Raw genomic sequence first — 19,791 nt, 5'->3', positions numbered from 1 at the left:
AATGAACAGCAGGCACACACTAAGCTGAGCTGGGAACACACACAAAACCCCATCAGCAATCAGCCTAAAGCCCAAGTAGGGCACACTGTAACCCACACCCCACACTGCTCAGGGAGCCCTTGAGCCAATCACCAGGAACAGCTGCTGACAAACAAATGCCAACATCAACAAACAAGGTGAGTTCATGTGGTACTGTGATGGTCCATGGAAAAAATACTTCAGGAAAAGAGAACAGAGTTATTTGAGGCGAAGGGAACACATTTGTGTAGATTCATCATTTTGCAAGATGAATTGTGCCTGTCTTCTGAAAAGCAGTACTCTCCAATACATCAATAAAAACTCAGATCTTGCTGTAGCAGACGTGTAAATGCATGGTTTGCCAGAAGAATTAGTGAAATAGAGTATGAACTGAGCACAAAACTGTCCCCTCCAGCAGTTACAGCCACTGGTGGTTTCAGCCCTTCAGCAATACATACATGCTTCCTGGCACAAGGCAAAGCACATGTAATCCAAAGGATTCATTTATTCTAACAAAGCTCCGTAGGCATCATGCAATGTCAAACCTAACTATTTTAAAGCAAAATAAAGTGTGTTTTAAATGCTTCACAGCCTTTGCTGATGACAAAGACAATACAGCCAGACATATATTAAATATACTTAACTGCACTTACCGTAAGCCACCGGGGTTAGCTTTAAGACAGTATGCAGTGGGCACTTCAGGTAGGGCAGTTGTTCTGAGAAATCAAACCACAAATTAGTCATGAAATACTGGTTACAAGTAACTTTTCTGTTATGTTTCAGGTCAACCACTGGAATGGCTTTTTACCTAACAGTATATCTGTTTTCCTACCGTGCAACAGAGATGCTAATCAAAGCAAAAAACAAACATCACAGTATTTAAGTGAGAAGCAGCCCAGTAACATCAACTAACACGTTTCACATGGGGGTCAAATACGAAAAATTACACTTGGGTACTTGCCTAGCAAAACCAGCCTCTGATAATACAACAAATTGTCAGAATTTACTGTTTGGAACCTTAAGTAGTAAATTTTCAAAAAAGCAGATTGTTTGTACTGTATCAAGGAAGACTTACCTGCGGGCTTGTCAAGGAAGTATGCAAGCAAACAGCGCATGACAGCTTGGTGACAAATGACAAGCACATTTTCCTGCCTTTCAAGCTCCATAATTACTGGCTCCAGCCTCTGAACAAGATCTTCATAGGACTGGGAGGGGAGGAGAAACACACAGCACATTAAAAAGGGAAAACTCTTTGAACAGTATATGTATGAAGAGGGGATCTTGCTTTCATATTAGTCATCTTCTAAATGTTTAGTGCACAGACAAATACTGCTGTAATAATCTTCCTTAAACTAAGAACACAGTTCAGACCTGAGCATACACGTAACACATTTTATTATACACATACCAAAACAAATCTCTCTCACAGAAAAGCTTTATTAAATTAGCCCTTTGATCAAGAATTTCCAAAAAATCCCTAAGATTTAATTCACGTCTGCAAATACGAGTCTTGCACGTTATTTTCCATAGCTCATCTTCAAAAGCATCTCTCTTCCAAGCACAAATCTAGGAAGCCCAGCCAAGAGTCAGCATGCAAAGAGTTCACAAAGCCTGACTTGCCCAGTCTGCCCTTTCAAAACAAGCCGTGGGCACACTGAACTGGCCTGGTGACAGCAGCCACCATCCCACTGAGAGTCAGCACAGGGACTCGCTGGTGACCTGTCCTGCCTGGCCGTGCACAGGGAATTGCTGCTGCAGGTGAACAGCAGGGCTCCTGCCTGGGCACGACTCAGTTAATTTTCACACACAGGGTAAAGACACTACTTCTGAAATGTGCCAAGTACTTCCAGAATGTGTCATGTACACCCAGAATGTGTCATGTACTGCACGTGTGGAGAGCTCAGCCTGTCACCCAGCAGGGCAGGGACCAAGCGCAGCAGAAAGCCTTTGCCCTCGTCCCCAGGCAGGACAAAGTGGCACTGCTGACTGAGCCCTGGACAACAGAAAGCCCCCGGAGAGCTGTGCAAACCCCTCACATTGCTACCAGACACAAAACTGCCTTGGGTAAAGGAGACCAACTCATCCCCGTAAGGCACTGAGGGAGTTTGAAATGCTTGTCACCATTCCCAGGACCGAACTGGTTTGAAAAACAAACACTCCTTGCTCAAATGGATGAGGAGAACTTTGCAGCTTAATGACTGCCTCATGAGCAAGGCCGGGGTCACCCTGCCAGGGACACTGCTCTTGTCACAGGGATTACTCTTGAGAAAGAAGCCAGAGCTCTGCCTCCCCACAGCTCAAGCAGGAGCAGGTGGGCCAATCCCTCCTTCCTGCTGCCCAAACCTTCAGCACCCATGGACGGCCCTGTGACCATCTGGCCATCGCTGCACTGTACTGGGGCTGCTTTAGAAAAGACATCAGCAAGTTGATTTTCCCAGAGGCAAGAAGTCTAATAATGTGGCTGGAGATGTCCCCAGCATTTCAGACAGAGCTGCCTGCAAAACAACCACCACCAAGAGCAGGGATGAATAGAAATAGGCCATCTTAGCAGCATGTTTGCATCTGCAACAGTTGAAGCCCTGCAATAATTCCTCCTGCTTTATCACTGCAGGACCAGCACAGGAATGATGCCCACAAGATCAAATCTCTCCATTATTTTCTAAATTTATTGTTTTATTTTTCAAGCCCTGAATCAAATTAAGTGGTCTGGGCTCAATCCTTGCAAAATCCTATGTGCTTTTCCATGGAGAAAGGAACAACCTTTTCATTAATTTTAAAATTTATTTTTCCTTCCAAAAGCCAGCATGCACATATTCAAGAAGACAAGGAAGCCCTTCAACTTGAGAGATTAAAAATAGCATACCTCCCCTTTAGGGTATCTGTATCTGTATTTGTCTTGGTCTCTCAGTGCAAATTCAAGAGGGTAATTTTCCTGTATTTCTTCATATGTCATTTCTTCACACACTCCCTGTCGGTAATGAAAATGATTTAAAAAACATGTATTTCCAGCAATGCAAAAAGCAGATACCACTCTTAAATAAAACCATATATAAATAACCTCTAACAGTTGTATTTTGCTACTCTGACACACACGATGAACAGGACATTCAGCTTGACTCAGAGGTGGTTAGCAGGAATCATTAAATCCCTACACAGATGAAGTTACATATATGGGCAAGCAAGGTTATGTTTTATCTATTGCACCTGCTAATATATCTTACAGGTGCAGTTGGGAATTGCCAGCTAGCAAAAGCCCCCCACCACAAACTTCCTTCCAAGCCCAACTAACCAAAATTTCATAGCATCGTGGCTTCTACAGAGGAATGTTTTACTGGGAAAGACAAAGGAAGAATAAATTAAAAATTTAATAAAACATTTAGCCTTGTTTACAGGTAATGACAATTATTTCCAGCCTCTAGAGGCAGCTTCAATGACTTTCTATCCCATAAAAGACATATTAAAAAACTAAGTACTTTCTTCATCTCTAGCAATCAAAGCAACTTATTAGGCATTTAAAAGAGAAGAACTTACTGCATCTATCTCATTCAAAACCTTCCACTGCTCATAAGGCACTCCCAAGGCTTCAGCAGTCTGAATTGTCCTTTTCATCTGGCTGGTCCAAACTTTCAGATCTTTGATATTTTGCTCATTAATAAACTGTGCCAAGCTTCTGGCAAACTGGAATAAAAACCAAGAGACACTGGATGAGGGCTCAGAGTCAACACACGGCCTTCAGTTTAGAATACACGGGTTCCAGCCTCTATAAGCTCACTGTAGCTTTTCCAAAAGACTGTCAAAGTTTTTGCTAAGACATACAACATACTCCATTATCCAAGAGGGACAGGAGAAAGAAAAGAAGTACAAAGAAAATACAAGTTTTCAGCAGTTCCTAGCTTTCCCTCCAGGAGTTTTCCTTTCAGCTTTAACTTGTGTACACTTTCCCAATTATCCAACTAGTGAGGATTTTACAAAAATATAGTTAAAAAATAAAGCTCTCTTGCCAACTGCTTTGTGCTGTAGGATTAAAAAGGAATTTCAGCCAACAGAAAGACAAACAGATAAAAGGGTACATACCACAACACACACAGTGTCCATCCTGTTTCCGCTACCCAAACAGGCAACTAAAAAAGTCATTTAAACTCATTAAGAGGAAAAGGCTGCAGAGGAGGAAAGCTGTAATTGCCCAGCACGAACACAAAGAGAACAGAGTCACGCCTGTCTGGAGGTACTTACTTCTTTCCCCCTGACAGACAGCCCAGGATCTCCTCCTATTCTCCCCTTCAGATTGAGCTCACTCTCTCCATGTCGGCAGAGGTAGATTGACCGAGGAGTCACATGGATATTCATGAGGTAGTAGACAATCCGGCTCTGGATGTGATCCATCACTCTGTTCACCAGATAACTCCTTCCGACATCCATAATTTTAATGTAAGAAAGATCCCTTTCATGAGCAAGTTGGGAAAAAAAAAAAGTAAGATTCCCCATTGTTTCTATTAGCACGTACCACAATCTTTCCACTCTCTCTCTCATTATAAAACAAAGGGGCGACAAGCCAAAGCAATGAAAAAATCCCCAATTAGCCATGGAATATGCATTAGTCCTAAGAAACAACGCAGTACTCCAAAGGTACAGGACGAACTCTATTCCTTTCACGTGGAGCTGCTCACATCACTTTCTTTTCTGCTTCCTTTATTTGCAATTCATCCAAATCTAGATCCTACTCTTGGAAAAATACAGCCCACACAGTGAAAGGGAGATTCAGTGGAATCACTTAAGTTACCACAGCTGAGTAAGATATCCAGCTATTTTTCAAAACCAGATTTCTTTTTCCCCAGGTTACAAATACTTTCCCCATCAGCAAGTCTTTGTCTGATTGCACCCAGGGGCCAAAAGGAATGGTCACTAATTACCCATCTCAGTTAATCCCCTCCAGAAAAACTAGGGCACCAGAAGAGTGAGGGAGTAGTCTGAAGCAAGACATTTTCTCAACTGCTCTGTGAACAACTCTTTGTTAACAGTACTGTAATTTACCCCACCAGTACCTTCTCAGCATCAGACACCTTATAATTTCTATTTTCACTGCTTATTCTTTATCATCTGAGCTATCATTCTAGAGCAGCCTCTAGTTTACACAAGGAAAAATGTCTCATAAGCTGAAAATAACCACTATAGGTTTCTAGTGATGCGTTTGAGACATCACACTGCCATAAAACAAGAAAACTGATAATAAAACCAAACTGAGGTAGTGAGAAACAAGCATCACCACCCTCATTCCTGCCCGTGTTCCTTGGAGCTAATCATTACTATTCCAGCCAGGCACAGCCATTAGGTCCATCACGGGAATTACACGCATGGACTGAGCCAACTGAACCGGCTTCACGCTGCTCACGCTCAATCACATTAAAATGCAGCTCAGCCTCCTCTGCAGCTCTGGCCTGGAACAAACCAGCAGCACCTGGGATGGCTGCAGCTCCAAACCCTACTCTGAAAATAGGCAGTAGTAAGAGGAATGGGGCTCCTCCTCACATGACTTATCCCTACCTTCTTTTCAAGAGTTCAAAGGCAAAAAAAACCAGAAGAATGCTTTGGCACGAGGATAAATAATGTAGCTAAGGCAGTTTCCCACAGCCCTGCATCTGCAGGATAATTTTGCAAGCACAAAGAAATTAATTTAGTAGTCACATTTTTAAGACAGATGTGTTCATAAGTAACCTTAACCATGCCAACCAATTAAGTTATGCTTACAAATCACTCAGGTCTCCTCTACATACCAAAAAAACAAGTACCAACCAACCACTGTAGAAAGTCTGGAATAAATGCTAAATGCTGATTCTATCCCAGAAGAGTAACAACATTCTCCAAGTGGGAAAATCAAAAAGAATATTGTCCCAGACTAGACTCACTAGCCAATTTTCCTCAAACAAGGAAGTTTCCATGCTACACCCCTAGAGTCAACACTCTCTAGTTTGCCAAAGGAGAGAGAGCTCAAGATACTGAAATACATGACTTGAAAGCACTAATCCCCAATACAGGATGCCCCAAACCTTAAGAAAACATTTTAATAATATTGTGATCATCAGCTGTGATCACAGTGTTGCTTCATGACTTACTTGTCCAGAGTTTCATCTAAAGTCTCATATGAGTTCTTGTAGCACTCTATTCTTTTCATGAAGTCTTCTGTTGCTTCATCATTACTACAATCAACATAGTCAGGACTACCCAGCTTCACTTGCTGTTTAAAATAAAACCAGCAGAACAGTATTTAAGTTTCTTTCTCTTCTTCATGGATGTTTAAAGAAATAGGGAGTGGAAGAACACGACACAAAGTTTTGTCTGCAACACCATTAAAGTACATGTAAAGCAAAAAAAAAACCTATTCTTCAGAGACTTAAACTTCTGAGCTAGTAACATTCACATGGACAGGGAAAAAAAGGTTTTTTTCCATTAATGAAAGCTAATGTGGGGCTTTTGCTCTTGGAAGTTCTTATCATGTACTGCTAAAACTATTGAGCTACTTTAAACCTCCCAATGCCAAGCAGTTAAAGCAAACTTTCCTTTACTCACCACAATGTTTGCAGCAATGACCTCTGGATCGACACATACAGACTCCACGAAAAAAGTCTTCAGTCCAAATGGGAGCCACATGAACAGAAGGGAGGAAGAAGCAAGATGCATGAGAACACCTCTGGATACTAACACACACAAGCAGCATGTTGCCCACTTGCATGCCAAGGCCTTTTTAAAAGAGTCATGTCTTAAATCTCCCTCCATTTACTCAGAAAGCTTCTCCAAACCCTCTCATCAGAAATTCCTGGCTCACCATTCCATGACACATCATGCTTGGAAGTGGAAAATTTTTGCAGCAGAAAAATTGTAGGATGGAAGAGGAAGAAACAAATGCAGAGGATGCAAGTTCAGCCCCACAAACAGTAACTAAAGCTTCTGAAATAACACTTTAGAAGCCTCTCAGCTAACAGAGTAGCCTTGGTTTAAAAGGGGCTTGTGTTTTGCTGTGTCAAAGGCTTACAGAGATTAAGTTCAGAGGAAATGAAAGATGACTGGAGAACAGCTAAATGCAAAACCAGAAGGCAGAAAGCCACAGTTTTCGGTTTGTACAGAACTAACACAGAATCCCCTTTGTGTTTCTGCAGCAAAGATCTGAACTGCATGAAGAACTGTATTTTAAATGCTCTTTCTGACACTGCACTCATGACCACAGGTCCAGGATGACAGAATTGAAGCCACAACACAAAATAGCTTAGCTCCAAACAGTACAAACACTAAAGATGAGAAAAAAGAGGACTGAATTACTTCTAATCACACATAATGCTTAGGAACACAAAACAAACTACTGATTAAACCTCTAAGAAGGATGTAGCTTGTGCTAGTGCACTGAGAGTACAGAGAAGGGGAAAACTATCACTGCCTTATTTGATCAGGCAACAGCTCAGAACTGCTTTGCTTTGACTCACCTTATATCCATTTTCTTCACCAAATTTATAAATAGTTTCTCTACGTTCTCGAGTTGTATTTGTAGCATCAAAGACCTAGGAACAATTAAAAGGAGAGAAAGAAAGGAATTACAAAATCACAGCCTATGGAAAGCACTGTGTTAGTAACAACAAAAAAATGGATTCAAAGTCCCTCAGCGTGAAGGAAAGCAAATGGAAACAATTCCCCTCCCCTCTACCCCACTACCTCAACAAGCTCAACAGGAAAACAAGGACATTCTTACTTTACTCACATTCTTTTCTAAATACTAAAAATTAGTAACATTTTGAAAGCACTACTAGCAGAACTCTGGATTTGGAAAAGGAAATCAGAATTTAAGCCTAGCACACAGTGCAGGAGAGACTCTTCCTCCTGGCCCATTATCAGCATTAAATACTAATGCATAAGTTCTTAGTGAACTTATGCTACAAATTAAAGATGCTGCAATCACTCTGCTATTCACAATGGAAGTGTGAAACTTAAGGACAGAAGATTTGCAAGAGTTGTAAATCCTACCCATGAATAACACAATCAATGCAGCCCTTTTTCTAGGAACTCAGTTTAGCTCTGAACACATCAGTGTTTTACTAAAGTATGCAGTTTGCCAAAGCATAACATTTACCTCGTGTACCCAGAAGAACTTATAGCTAATGGTTTTCCCTGATTAGTTAATAAAAACCCCAGAGTTATGTCAGTAGTCTTAAGAAAAAAAATTTTTTAATTAGTCTCAAAACACAATGGTTGAAGAACTGATGTTTTGCATCCCATTGTTAAATACTCAGGTACAAATCAATTTAATACAAGTTTCTCCTGCTCTCTTCAGACATTTCTCATGCCAGTAACACAACTGCCGAGCAATACAGAGGATACTTTTTGTTCAGCAAGTCTTTACCTTCCACTTGGAACACTATCAAATGGACACGCAAGCAAAACGGCAGACGTGTTTAATGGTACATTGTGGAGCACAGTCCTATAGTAATGTGGAGAGAAGGTGGACTTTTTTCTTGCTATTGGAATTACTCAGGCTGTGTATTATCCAGCAGACACACAGTGTTTAGTGCAGAGGCATCTCAAGAAGATGTCTTCAACAAGAAACTTACAGCCACATGCCCATTCTCTTCACTGAGGTACTGCCGGACGTCGTTCAGCGCTGCTAAGGCACACTGTCTTCAGAAGGAGAGAATCAAAGTCAAATGCTGGTTAAGGCTATTTTTTTAAATGCACTTGTGAGCAAAGCGCCCTTCAAACGTTAGATAATCTACCTAAAAAACAGACCTGCCTCCAAACACGGGAAAAAAACCAACAGAGGTCAGCCAAGCTACACTAAGGAAATGTGGCCATGTCACCTTGCTCCTCTGTGTCACTGATACGGCTACACATGTCCACAGAACATCTGTCAACTTTGCTGACCAGGATACACTTCCACTGATCTAAAATAGTATCACTGAATCACCCCTGCAACTGTATGCTTTTCCCAATTACCTATTCATACATACTTGCTTCTTAATTTGACTCTCAAAATGCCAAAAAGTAAAAAAATAAATGAACTTAAGGCCTTTATCTTGGGGCACTGAGTTGAAGTGGAGACACAACTGCTTTTCAGCAATCTACTTACTCCCTTTTGAGCTACTGTGTGAAAACTGCTTATGCAAAAAAAAAAAATTGTTAAAACAGAACAAAACAAAGCAAAGGTAGCATCAAGTATTAGTGACTGAGGTGAACTATCATCCCACTGCAGTCACCCACCCAGTGTAATTAGTACTGGAGACAGCTGAGGACACAAACACCAAAAATCCCCACCCTGACATACTTTACACTTGTGTTAAATCTGGATAAGAACACATTAATATGCAACTTTCTTATGTCCCCAGCATTAGCATTATGTTCCAAGTCCATTATGATTCCTAACACATCAGTAATGCTGGAGGGCAACATTAACATTGTACACGATTTACTTGTTAGCAGAACAAAGCCCCATTTATTCCCAGTAAGTACAGCCTCTTTGCAGTACCAACATAAAAGCCTGCCCATTTCAACAGCCCTTCCCTGCATTACTCCTCGATTTTGACTTCCAGATTGAAATTCATAACTCCTCAATTTACCATCTTCTGCAAGCACAGCTTTATCTTGAAAGAGAAATGAAGGCTTTCCAATCCTGACAGTATTTCCACATCAGCACAGTTAACAGATGTCAGGAGCTGAGATTCATCACTCAGGTCTTCACTGAATAAATACAAACCCTCTTTACTCATTGCTAACCAGGCAGATCATCTCACACAGCCCATTTCATGCTACATCCCTCAACATTTAGTCTAATAGGTGACACAGAGGCACATTAAAAGGTTTGGCTCTACCTGTAAGCAAAAGGTAGTGGCTTGCAAGGCTAATGCACCTCACAACTGCTCTTTATCCCAAAGGACTGGGAGGTTCTTATGCAAGCTGCTCTCCTTTGGCTTTAGCAACACTCTGCTGCTGAGGGGGAAAGGGAAGAGAGGGAGAGGACAAGGCAAAGGACAGCCACAAAACAAAGTCCAGACAGTAGGAAAGTCCAGACGTTTTTGATGTGTAAGGTGAAGCTGAATTAAGAACAAAACAGTCTTTATTTAGGCTATTTTAAGTAGCCTAAATAAATATTATTTCCATCCGTCTCAAATTTCTGTGCCTCCTCATTTCATACTGCATGCTCTAAGTGCTTTCCTGAACATACTAAAAAGTACAGTGAATGTTGAAGAAAATCAAAAGACTTTCTCATTTGATCTCCTCTAGGAAAGAAGCAGCTCCCTCTTGCTCTGACCTTTCTCCTCATCTACCCTTTCTTCTCAAGGTGTGTTCCTACATTGAAGCACAGCCTCTTTCCAGGCAAGAGCAGAGATTCAAATGCTTCATCTCAACACAGAAGTTCCCTCTGGTTCTCTCCTTGCTTTGCACAGCACTAGCAAAACAAGGCAGTTTTTGAGGCAGTACATTAATTGAATGAGGCACCTGCATGGCGGCCAAAAACACAATTTCAAGGAGAAAATAATAATGTTTGATTCTCACTCATTTGAGCAGATAATAATGAATACACTCAAAGTGCTCCAGATGAACAATTCCACTATGCAAATCAAAAAGAAAAGCAGTTATGTGGGGTTTTTTTCTTTATGAACCAAACAAAAGCTCTAAAATGCGATTTTAGGAATTATGCAGCAGAAGGAGTATCTATTAGCTGATACCTTACAAAAAGATAGGAAAACTAATAACTATTTGTTAAAATAGCTTTTGAGTGAAAATATCCTAGAGTATCTACAGGAATAACAGTAGTCACATCCTACTGAAAAGGAATCAGGAAGGACTTCTCTGCATTTTTGATGCTTGAGATGAAACAACCAAGAAAAAAAGACCCCCAAATTTTAATCAGCCAAAAGAAATCACTTTTCCACCTTCTCTAGAATATCTTTTCCTGCAGTCTCCCTAAGGGTCTTCTGAACATACAGAAATGCAACTTCAAGCCATCTCTAAGAGCAAATTACACAGGATATCATTTTAATACAATTAGCCTTGTGTACCAACCACAATCAAAACTTACTTCCTGATTTTCAAGCCTTCTTCATTGTCAGGCAGGAAGAATTCAAAGGATTTATACTTTTTCACCAAATCTCGACGATACTGACCGACATTGAATTCTGTCAAGAGAAACCAGCATTAGCAGGAGCCAACAACAGTCACATGAAAAGGACAGAAGTCATGGCAACTTTGAAGCCAAACTTCCTGCAAGGATAAAACAACTTGGCCTGTAAGAAGTCAATGTATCATACTTCTTTTTGTGTTTTGTGAGGCTTAGAATAGCAAGACAGCAATAAATCTTGGAAATAGCTAAAGAACATTTGGGCTGTAGTCACTCCACTTCAGTGGCCATACTGTAGTGCCTTTGCCTGCCAGCTTGCCTGGGCAACAAAAAGAAATTTTTCTCCTCCTTTTCAGGGATTACTCAAAGTCTATAAGGGACTAGTAATGATCATTAATGTAATAATAATTAATAATTATGATTATTAGCTTTTTATACTATGTATATGTGCAGTGAAACAGTATTCAGATAGCACCTCCCAAAACTTACAGCTCTTATTTAAGCAAGGCAGAGCTCTAAATAGAACTAAACAATCTTGCTTTAGGTAAACAAAACTTAAAATTCCAGTAGTGGAAACATTTGTTCAGAACCCTGCTCAAATATTTCTATTCCTTAAGGATTAGTATTTCACAACCCCTGTTCCACTTACTGAGAAAAGAAAAAAAAAAAAAAAAACTGTTAAAAAAATAATTTAAAAAATCATCCTACATATGAAACATAATCTTACTGTGATCTCATAGCAGTGGTCAAAAAACAAAAAACACCTATTCCTATTCCTTATCTGGGCAAAGGTGGAAAACATCCGTGGACAAACACATGTCACAGTATCAGGTATGGGATTAGGGCAAGACAGTTCTGCTTTGCCTCAGAACAGAATGACACTGAACCCTAATTAATTTCATTCAATGGCTCTAAAAGCAGGTCTCTGAAATGCAATTAATGTTTAAGTTGTTTCAGACCTACAGGTCTTTTCTGTGGAACTGCAAAGCTTTTGGTTCTGGTTTTTTTTTTAACATTAAACCACACTGAAGCATTCTGTTTGAGATGCTGCCAAGGTACAACACTATTTGCCAGACTTCATTTCTGGAAAGAGGAAAAGAAGCAGTAGACACAACTATAAGGCTGCAATTAAGAAAAATGACATGGAACAAAAGAGTTCAAGAACCAGCTGCTGTATACAGATCGCTGTCAGGATTGGAGGCAGAGGATAAAGATATAAAAATTATTTTTTTCCCCAAAAGTCAAGTTTTGTTTGAGCTCAGCAGTGTTGATGGAATTTTTTCATGACATGGATTATAGAACAATCCAGGTGATTCTGTGATGGTTTTAATGAGCACTGGCCACAGTGGCTACATGAAAAGGTGGGTCCTTGTTAGGAAAACAGAAGGTGCAAGTAGTTCATATGGCCAGTGATGTCAGACAATAGCCCTTTAAAAATCAAAAATAATGAATTTCATGAGAAGGAATAGTTACTGCCAGAGGGCCATGCACAGCAAAGGAAAAAGTGCTATCTAGTGGGACAATCTTCAGCCTTTATTCTTAGCATCCACGCCTATGGAAAAGTTTCCCAAAGCTAACTGGTATCACAACCACAGCTATTCAAAAAAGCTTCCAATACTTAGTATCTAAAAACCACATTGCAACACAATTCTATTCAGACATCTAATTGACCTCATTTCCTTCAAAAACAGACAAAAGTCCTCTGTACTTTTAACCATTTCAGAGTCTAAACAAGAGAGGATTTTGGAAGGAAGAAAACACAGAAATGATGGCTGAAATGATTCAACCATCACCAACCCTGGGTTATTTACCTCCACCTTCTGTTCTTGAACTCTCCAGCTTGCTTAATGTTACATGAAAAGATGGCATTTATCTTTTCTGTGGTTTACATAACCTTGTAATTTGAACCATCTGTCTCAGAGAACAAGAACTCTTGCTAAATTAAGCACACACTAATTTTAAGACATTAAGAGCCAAAGGGTAGCAGATGTTAGGGCTACTCGATACTGATCCTGTATCAATTCAACCCCACCAACTGGAAGAATTAGGGAAAATGTCATCTGTTCCCTCAGCCAGTCAGTGAGGTGTTTTACGTTGACTCAGTAAAATTGCATCACTGAAGACACAAACAGAAGGGCTCTGTGGTTTTCCGAGAACATCCCAAGTCACCCTTTCTAACAAAGACAAACAATACCCAGCAACCCAGGATAGAAGCTCATATGGCAGCTTCATGTTGCACATTTTTGTAAAATTTGGCAACAATGCTCTACCTGTTTTTCATTAGCACAAGTATGTATGTTTCCTGATGTGCTGCTCACAGTAGCCCACGGAATTTTTCCTATAGCTGAGCCAAACCACACCTACAGCAGAATCAGTATTTGGGATATATTCAACCAAGCGTGAGCCAGATGTGGGTAATATCTTGTTTGTTGTCCAATACCAGACTTCTGCTTTTCAAAGCTCACACAGTGAAGTGCTCAAACACAATGACATATATAGACATAACACATCTCATAAATTTCAGTTAGATATGTATCTAAAATACAAGGATTTTCTCACCTTGGATATAGGCAAAACTACTTAAGAGTGCTATTCCATTTCAGCCTAATGGATAAAACTGAACTCTTCAACTAGCTGATACTGGTCATCAGAAGGGTTAAACCACATGAAAACAGTCAAAATCAAGTGATAATTTAAATCCTGTAAACTCTCATATTTAAACAATATAATATATCCCCCATAATGTCTCTTCTAAATAAAGCACATTATCCAAGTTTCTAAAAGCTTAGGAAAACACCAACACAAAAAGTTTCACCCTAGAATCAAAAGGCAGCTTAAATATAGACCAGAACTTTTCATCTTGACTTCTTAGAGCTACTAGGAAATACATGTCTAAATATCCAGCCAAAACTCCACACTTTAGTATGATCTCATATGTTTAATGTCATTTAAATTATTAACTAGGCATAAAACTACTATTACTGCACTGGACACAGAATCACAGCACACTAAAAGTGTCTTGCTCTTCTGCAAGAGAGAGGAGAAGGAAGGGGAGGTGGCTGCTCAGAACCTCGAATGGACTTAGGTTCTGTTTACTGGGCCCACAAGATACCACAGGAGCCCAGCCAGGTCCTTGGCACAGCCAATCTGAGCCATTTCCTGCCCAAAACACACAGATAAATCCTTAAGAAGGTGATAACAAGTGGCAATTGGCTGCCTCAGTCCTTGGGCTTAGTATTTAGACAAAGAATTGCAAGTCATTCCACAAACACAAAGAAGTAGAGAATTGCAAGTAGCACAAAGTTCACAGAGAAAAAAGATGGGAGAAATCTGGAAATTTAACCCAGAAGTGCCGACTGCTCAACTGCTTGTAAACAACATTCCTTTTCACCCACGTGAAGAAAGGAAAAGAAAGAAAAAATAAATAAACAAAAAAAGGGCAGTGTTTAATGATATGGGAAAAAGGTTGATTTAGGCACCTGGCAGAACAAGGAGGTAAAGGGATAGTCAACAGAATTTGACCAATTAACACTTAAAATTTAAACAATAAACACTTAAATGCAGAGTGCCTGTGTATGTTATTGCTTGAAAATACATTAACAAAGCAGTAGGATTTTCAGTAGTCAAACTTGGCAACAAAATTACTGGAAATCAGGTTTATAAACCACCTAACGTTGTGCCCTGTCCTTCTGATGTAAACAAAAATAAATCCATCACCTTTCGTAGGCACTCCAATCCAATTTAAATAGCGTGTCAGCTTCTTCGAGATGTAGGTTTTTCCTCTTGCTGGGAGACCCACCATGACAATCAGAGTAGGGCAATTGGTCATACATACTGGAACAGAAACACAGGAAACCAGGATTTACCAACAACATTCCCATAAAGCAAAGGCTTCTGCTGCAGTGGAAAACCCCTCTCTTTGTGCTCTCTGAGGAGGTGACCACCCAGGCAGCTCATGCACCGTGCCTCCCTGTTTCAGGGGTTCTACAGCAGGACAGTGAACCTGACCACCTCTCTTACGCTGAATTTTGGAAGAGCGAGTCAGTGGTAGTGCAATGATGGATGTGTGAGTTGTGAACAGGCAGAAAAGAAGAAACCTGGGTATTTGCACACAGAAACAATACCAAAGAAAAAGGAAAATGACATCTTATGCCCCTGTGTACCTCAGTTCAGTGCTTGCATTGAAAGGAAACAGCAAGGTGTTGGCAATTTTTAAATAATTTTTACATTTTTAAGACAAGACGTAAACACTGCTCAACCTTTTCTTGATTTTGAGCAAAACAAGCATGACAGATGCAGCTTAATACATTATAGTAAGACATGCTACTCACTACTGATTACTTCTCTTTTAAACATAATTAACACTAAAATCTCCCTTGAGCAGAGCTCATTTTGGCTGTTACTAAGAATAAGACACAAGTATTCTACACAATCAAGTACAATAATCTGATATAGAGATATGTACAGAAATACTCTTAATCAAAGCCAGAGCATTTAATTAAAAAAAACACACAACACTATAGCAATTTGAAAGAATTGTATGTATAATCTGAAAACCTTGAGGCATTTCCTTTCAAATCACAAGTTTTTGAACATTTTAGCAGCACAAAACTAAGGATACCTTGCATTAATCTATCACAGCTACACGGAACTGCCTAAAAAGAAAGAAGATATTAAAGTGATGCAGATAACACCAGCTTCCTTCACCCTCTATTTTTAAGGGAATTAATTTCTATATGATCTACATGTGTATCAGTTTCCTCAGTGTCTTGACAGAGAAGACATCCATTCACTGCAAAAGACTGAATCTCAGTAATTAGTTGCAAGGCATAGCTGAACTGTTGTACAAAGCACTGTGATTACCCAAGATTCCCAAACTTTGGATTGACAAAGTCCCATCCCACAAAGTCATCTGCACAGACCTGGTGCATATAACTTCACATAACGGATCAAAAAAGAACAAGCAGATTAGCAAAGGCAGATGTGCTATCTTAAAATGCACATTGAAAGACACAAAACAAAAACCATTGAAAGTACACAACTTTTCATCAGGGAGAGGAGGTAAAATGGTACCTAACCTCAAACCCATGAAACAATCAACTACTGCCTGTAATGAAAGCGACAGGGAACTAACGGCAAAGCAAAACAGATCCATCCAAACATGACCGAGTCGCTGGAAGGACATTGATAAAAGCCCTCACAGTCAGTTCCTGTGTGCAGAAGCCTATACACAAAAAAGATAATAATTTCTTGTCCCTTTTCTATTTGTCATAAATTCAGGCTGTGAAGCCCCTATCCAAGAGAGTGAAGGAAGTCTCTGGGGAAACAACGAAGTCTATGGAATGCCAAGAGCACAGTGCTTATTAAGCTTAACAGCCTTGCTTCCAGCTTGAAGGACAGTGAAATAAAACACTGAGATGAAAGAACCCCCTGAACCTCTAGAAATTTTAAGAGAATATATTTTTCTTCAAAGCCTGTTCAAAAGGTTATTCACCTGAAATACCTAGCTCGAATTTCGAACAATATTCAGTACAAGCAGTGAAGAAAGAGCTGTAAAAGACAAACCAGAATCTGTACAGAAAGGCTCCATACACAGCCCGAAATCCTGCTCTGCAAGGAACTTGGCTGTAACAGGCTTTTCTACCCATTCCAGGCAGAATTTACCAACTAACTATTCTTAGAGCACCTCTTTTTCTTTTTTTCTTTTTTTCTTTTTCTGCTGCTAGGGTCAGCCATACAAATTTAAGCTTCTCACAGAACATTTGTCTTCGGGCAATGCAGCAATAAACCTGTACTGGAGCAAAACTGAGGGCTGGGAAGCTGCCATGAAGAGACCTGCAACCCAGTTAAATGGTTGCATCACAGACTACACCAACAGCTAGATTTCTAAATTAAGTCCTACTGCCTGCATGGGTTTGTAATAGATTTTCTAACCAAGCAGCAAACCAGATCAACACAACTACAACATGCACAAGGGACATTCAGCGTGCCAGTCTGCTATCACCTGCATTTTTACATGTCTTTCCTCAAAGAAAGTACAAAACCAACAAAGCTGCCTTTGTCCCACACGTCCAGTTTAACAGGCACATCTCACCTGTTACTCCAATCTCTCTGGTGGGTAACCACAGAGCAGAAACCAAGAGAATTATCCCAATCAAACAACTGGCAATCCTACTCTCATTAGGTGCCAGGCTGACCAAGAGTGCTTTTACTCTATAGACAGATGCCCCTGAGTTTATAAGGGGGAATATCACTGATCCCAGTGATCCCAAATAATCTGCTTTTACAAAATGCCACAGCCATGTGAACAACACTACAAAGCACATGGTGCTACAAGATATGCCACCCTCAGTGCCTGTCTTTAACAAGAGGGTGGCAGTCCATAGTTTAAAATTCAGAGCATTAAAAAATGTTTGGTGTTCTGGATTAGATGGCCACCAGTGGCTGCAGCCTCATCCACCTGCACAGCTGGCACTTTGTGACAAACACTCCTGTGCATTGGGAAGAAGAAGCCAAAGGCACCTGTGCTGGCCAAAACAGCACATTCACAGCTAAATGGCAGGATAAAAGCACATCAATAAATAAAAAGCACACAAAAGCTACTTCACTTCTTCTGTACCTCAGTGTAGCATTCTCAACACACACAAGACTCAGCACAGCAGAATTTCTTTCCTCCGGTGATCTTGTGTAATTAACAAGGCTTAATTTCGATCATTAGCTCAGTAAAAAAGTTAAGACCAGAACAGAATGGGAAATTCTGAGGATGTATCAAATACTCCAAAGAAATTAATTATCTTTCACTTTCTAAACCACAGCTTTCTCAACAGAATATTGCCAACACTCACTGCAAGGAGGGAGGAATATTCATTCCCATAAAGGTATTTTCAGTGTCAGTGTCTCATGGCTTACATTTTTCCTTGAAGAAATGTAAGCAAGTTTGACATGAGGAAGTAGACTGATAAAAATAGCCAAACATACCACAGGTTACATGTACGTAACTCTTCATTTCCCAGTGGCACAGTGTTCAATCCCCCTTTTCACAGCACCTCACCATCATTCAATTTATATTAAAAAAACTTCCAGTACAAAAGTAGTTACAAGTGTGTGAGTTAGAACCAAGGCAGACCCCTAAGGGCAGCTTTCTCTTCACTCCTTACCCACTGGATTGTCTGGTTTATGTCCAGAAATATCTCTACATGGTCTAGTCTCCAGAAAAAAACCTCATTTTTCACTAAGGGTTTCTGACTGCCCCAAGCTGTGGATGTGCCATCAACATGTGCCTCTTAATTTTGTTAGAGGAACACGTGCACTCAGAACAGTAAAACAAAACTTACAGGCTGTTCCCCATCATTTGCTAAAGATGCTCTAAGACTTTAGCCAGCTTCTTCTTTAAAATAGAAGTTTGTAATATATGCATTTAAGAGTGCATGTTTATAAGCAGCACCGCCAAAGAGGGAAAAACACACCCAAAATACCAATCAGAGAGGGAAAATGGCCAAGTAATGAAGTGCTGCAACTGAAGCAAAGTCATTATCCCAGTTTAATATTTCTTAAACATTAAAGAACAGCACAGCAAGTTGCAGCTCGAGAGTACAATTATGACTGCCTGCCCTTCTAAAGTTTAAGACTTAACAGTCAAGGAAAGAAGAAATTACATGCTTATTATCTGCCTCTTAGACTCTATTGTGAAACAATGCAAATGCAAAAGAAGGTTGTGAAACCAAACTGGGACATGGAACAATCTAGATCAGCTGTGCTGCAATTCATCAGCACTCTAAACTCATGGATCTTGTGAAACCAGTCAAGAGTTGATATTTTCCAGGTTCACTTACTACCAAACAAATTATCAGCTGTCCTTTCCTTTCACCCAGAATCAGATTTTGCTTTTTCCTTATATGCATTAAGGACGGATATTTTTTGTATCAAGCTGCTACTGTTAGAGATCTGAAGTTTACAGAGTATTCTTGCAGTTTCTATGGCCTTCAATTCAAGGCCTGTTCGCCAAAAATCCCATACTATTTAGAGGCTCATACACAAATATCTGACTTTAAGCCAACACAACCACCCTTCCAAATAAGGTTAGCCCGACGTGTTTTAGCCATCACTTATCCAAGTTAACCATTGCTAATGCATTGGATCCTTTTGATCAATGATGACAACCAGTCTCCCTTCTTTGCATCCATCCCATAAGGATGAGTTCCCCATCCTGCTGTTCTTCCTGAAAAGAATCTGCTCCTAGACCTAAAGAAATCCATTATCTTCTAATTTGTCTCTCCTCTTTCTGTCCAAACTACCAGTTTTTAACATCACCTTGGTACAAGGGATCCAGAATTCACATTTGTCCCCTGACCAGCCTTGTGCCACCAGCTGCTCCGACCTGCTCTGTCATCCACTTCTTCAAGGTTACCATTTGCTTCCTACAGCTTTGATGCCAACAGCAATGATCCCATCACACATCCTGCTCCTTGGGCACTATCCTCACCTCATTCACTCTCCTATTTTCAGTTCCTAGGATTAGGAGCATAAATACACACAAGCAACATGTGCTCAAAGGGTAGAGTTCTTTAGAGCACAGATAATAATTTGATACTTTTTTTTTTTTGGATGTGCATTGCTACTGCTGTACCAACAGCAAATGACAATTATTAGAATGACCAAATTTCAGCAGCTGTAGAGAA

At 40.1% G+C, this 19,791-nt stretch overlaps 1 protein-coding gene across 5 annotated transcripts in view; it reads right to left on the bottom strand.

The window, feature by feature from the left end:
• Positions 1-19,791, bottom strand: part of LOC103614257 (6-phosphofructo-2-kinase/fructose-2,6-bisphosphatase 4) — a 53,628-nt gene that overhangs the window by 10,893 nt on the left and 22,944 nt on the right. For 4 of the 5 annotated variants that reach the window (XM_017732359.1, XM_017732357.1, XM_017732358.1 and 1 more), the window contains exons 2-12: positions 14,831-14,947; positions 11,075-11,171; positions 8,610-8,676; positions 7,491-7,565; positions 6,583-6,639; positions 6,129-6,250; positions 4,252-4,459; positions 3,550-3,696; positions 2,882-2,986; positions 1,094-1,223; positions 672-734 (exon numbers count right to left, since the gene is read on the bottom strand). In XM_017732359.1, coding sequence (XP_017587848.1) covers positions 672-734; positions 1,094-1,223; positions 2,882-2,986; positions 3,550-3,696; positions 4,252-4,459; positions 6,129-6,250; positions 6,583-6,639; positions 7,491-7,565; positions 8,610-8,676; positions 11,075-11,171; positions 14,831-14,947 — 1,188 coding nt within the window. Of the gene's footprint in view, positions 1-671; positions 735-1,093; positions 1,224-2,881; positions 2,987-3,549; positions 3,697-4,251; positions 4,460-6,128; positions 6,251-6,582; positions 6,640-7,490; positions 7,566-8,609; positions 8,677-11,074; positions 11,172-14,830; positions 14,948-15,734; positions 15,758-19,791 lie in introns of those variants that run through there. The other variant, XM_017732360.1, reaches the window with a different exon arrangement.

Source organism: Corvus brachyrhynchos, unplaced genomic scaffold (genome assembly GCF_000691975.1).
Source record: "Corvus brachyrhynchos isolate BGI_N302 unplaced genomic scaffold, ASM69197v1 scaffold4, whole genome shotgun sequence".
In the NCBI taxonomy this organism is placed as follows: domain Eukaryota; kingdom Metazoa; phylum Chordata; class Aves; order Passeriformes; family Corvidae; genus Corvus; species Corvus brachyrhynchos.
The sequence above is the reverse complement of the archived record's forward strand: the minus strand, read 5'-3'. Positions and strand labels throughout refer to the sequence as shown.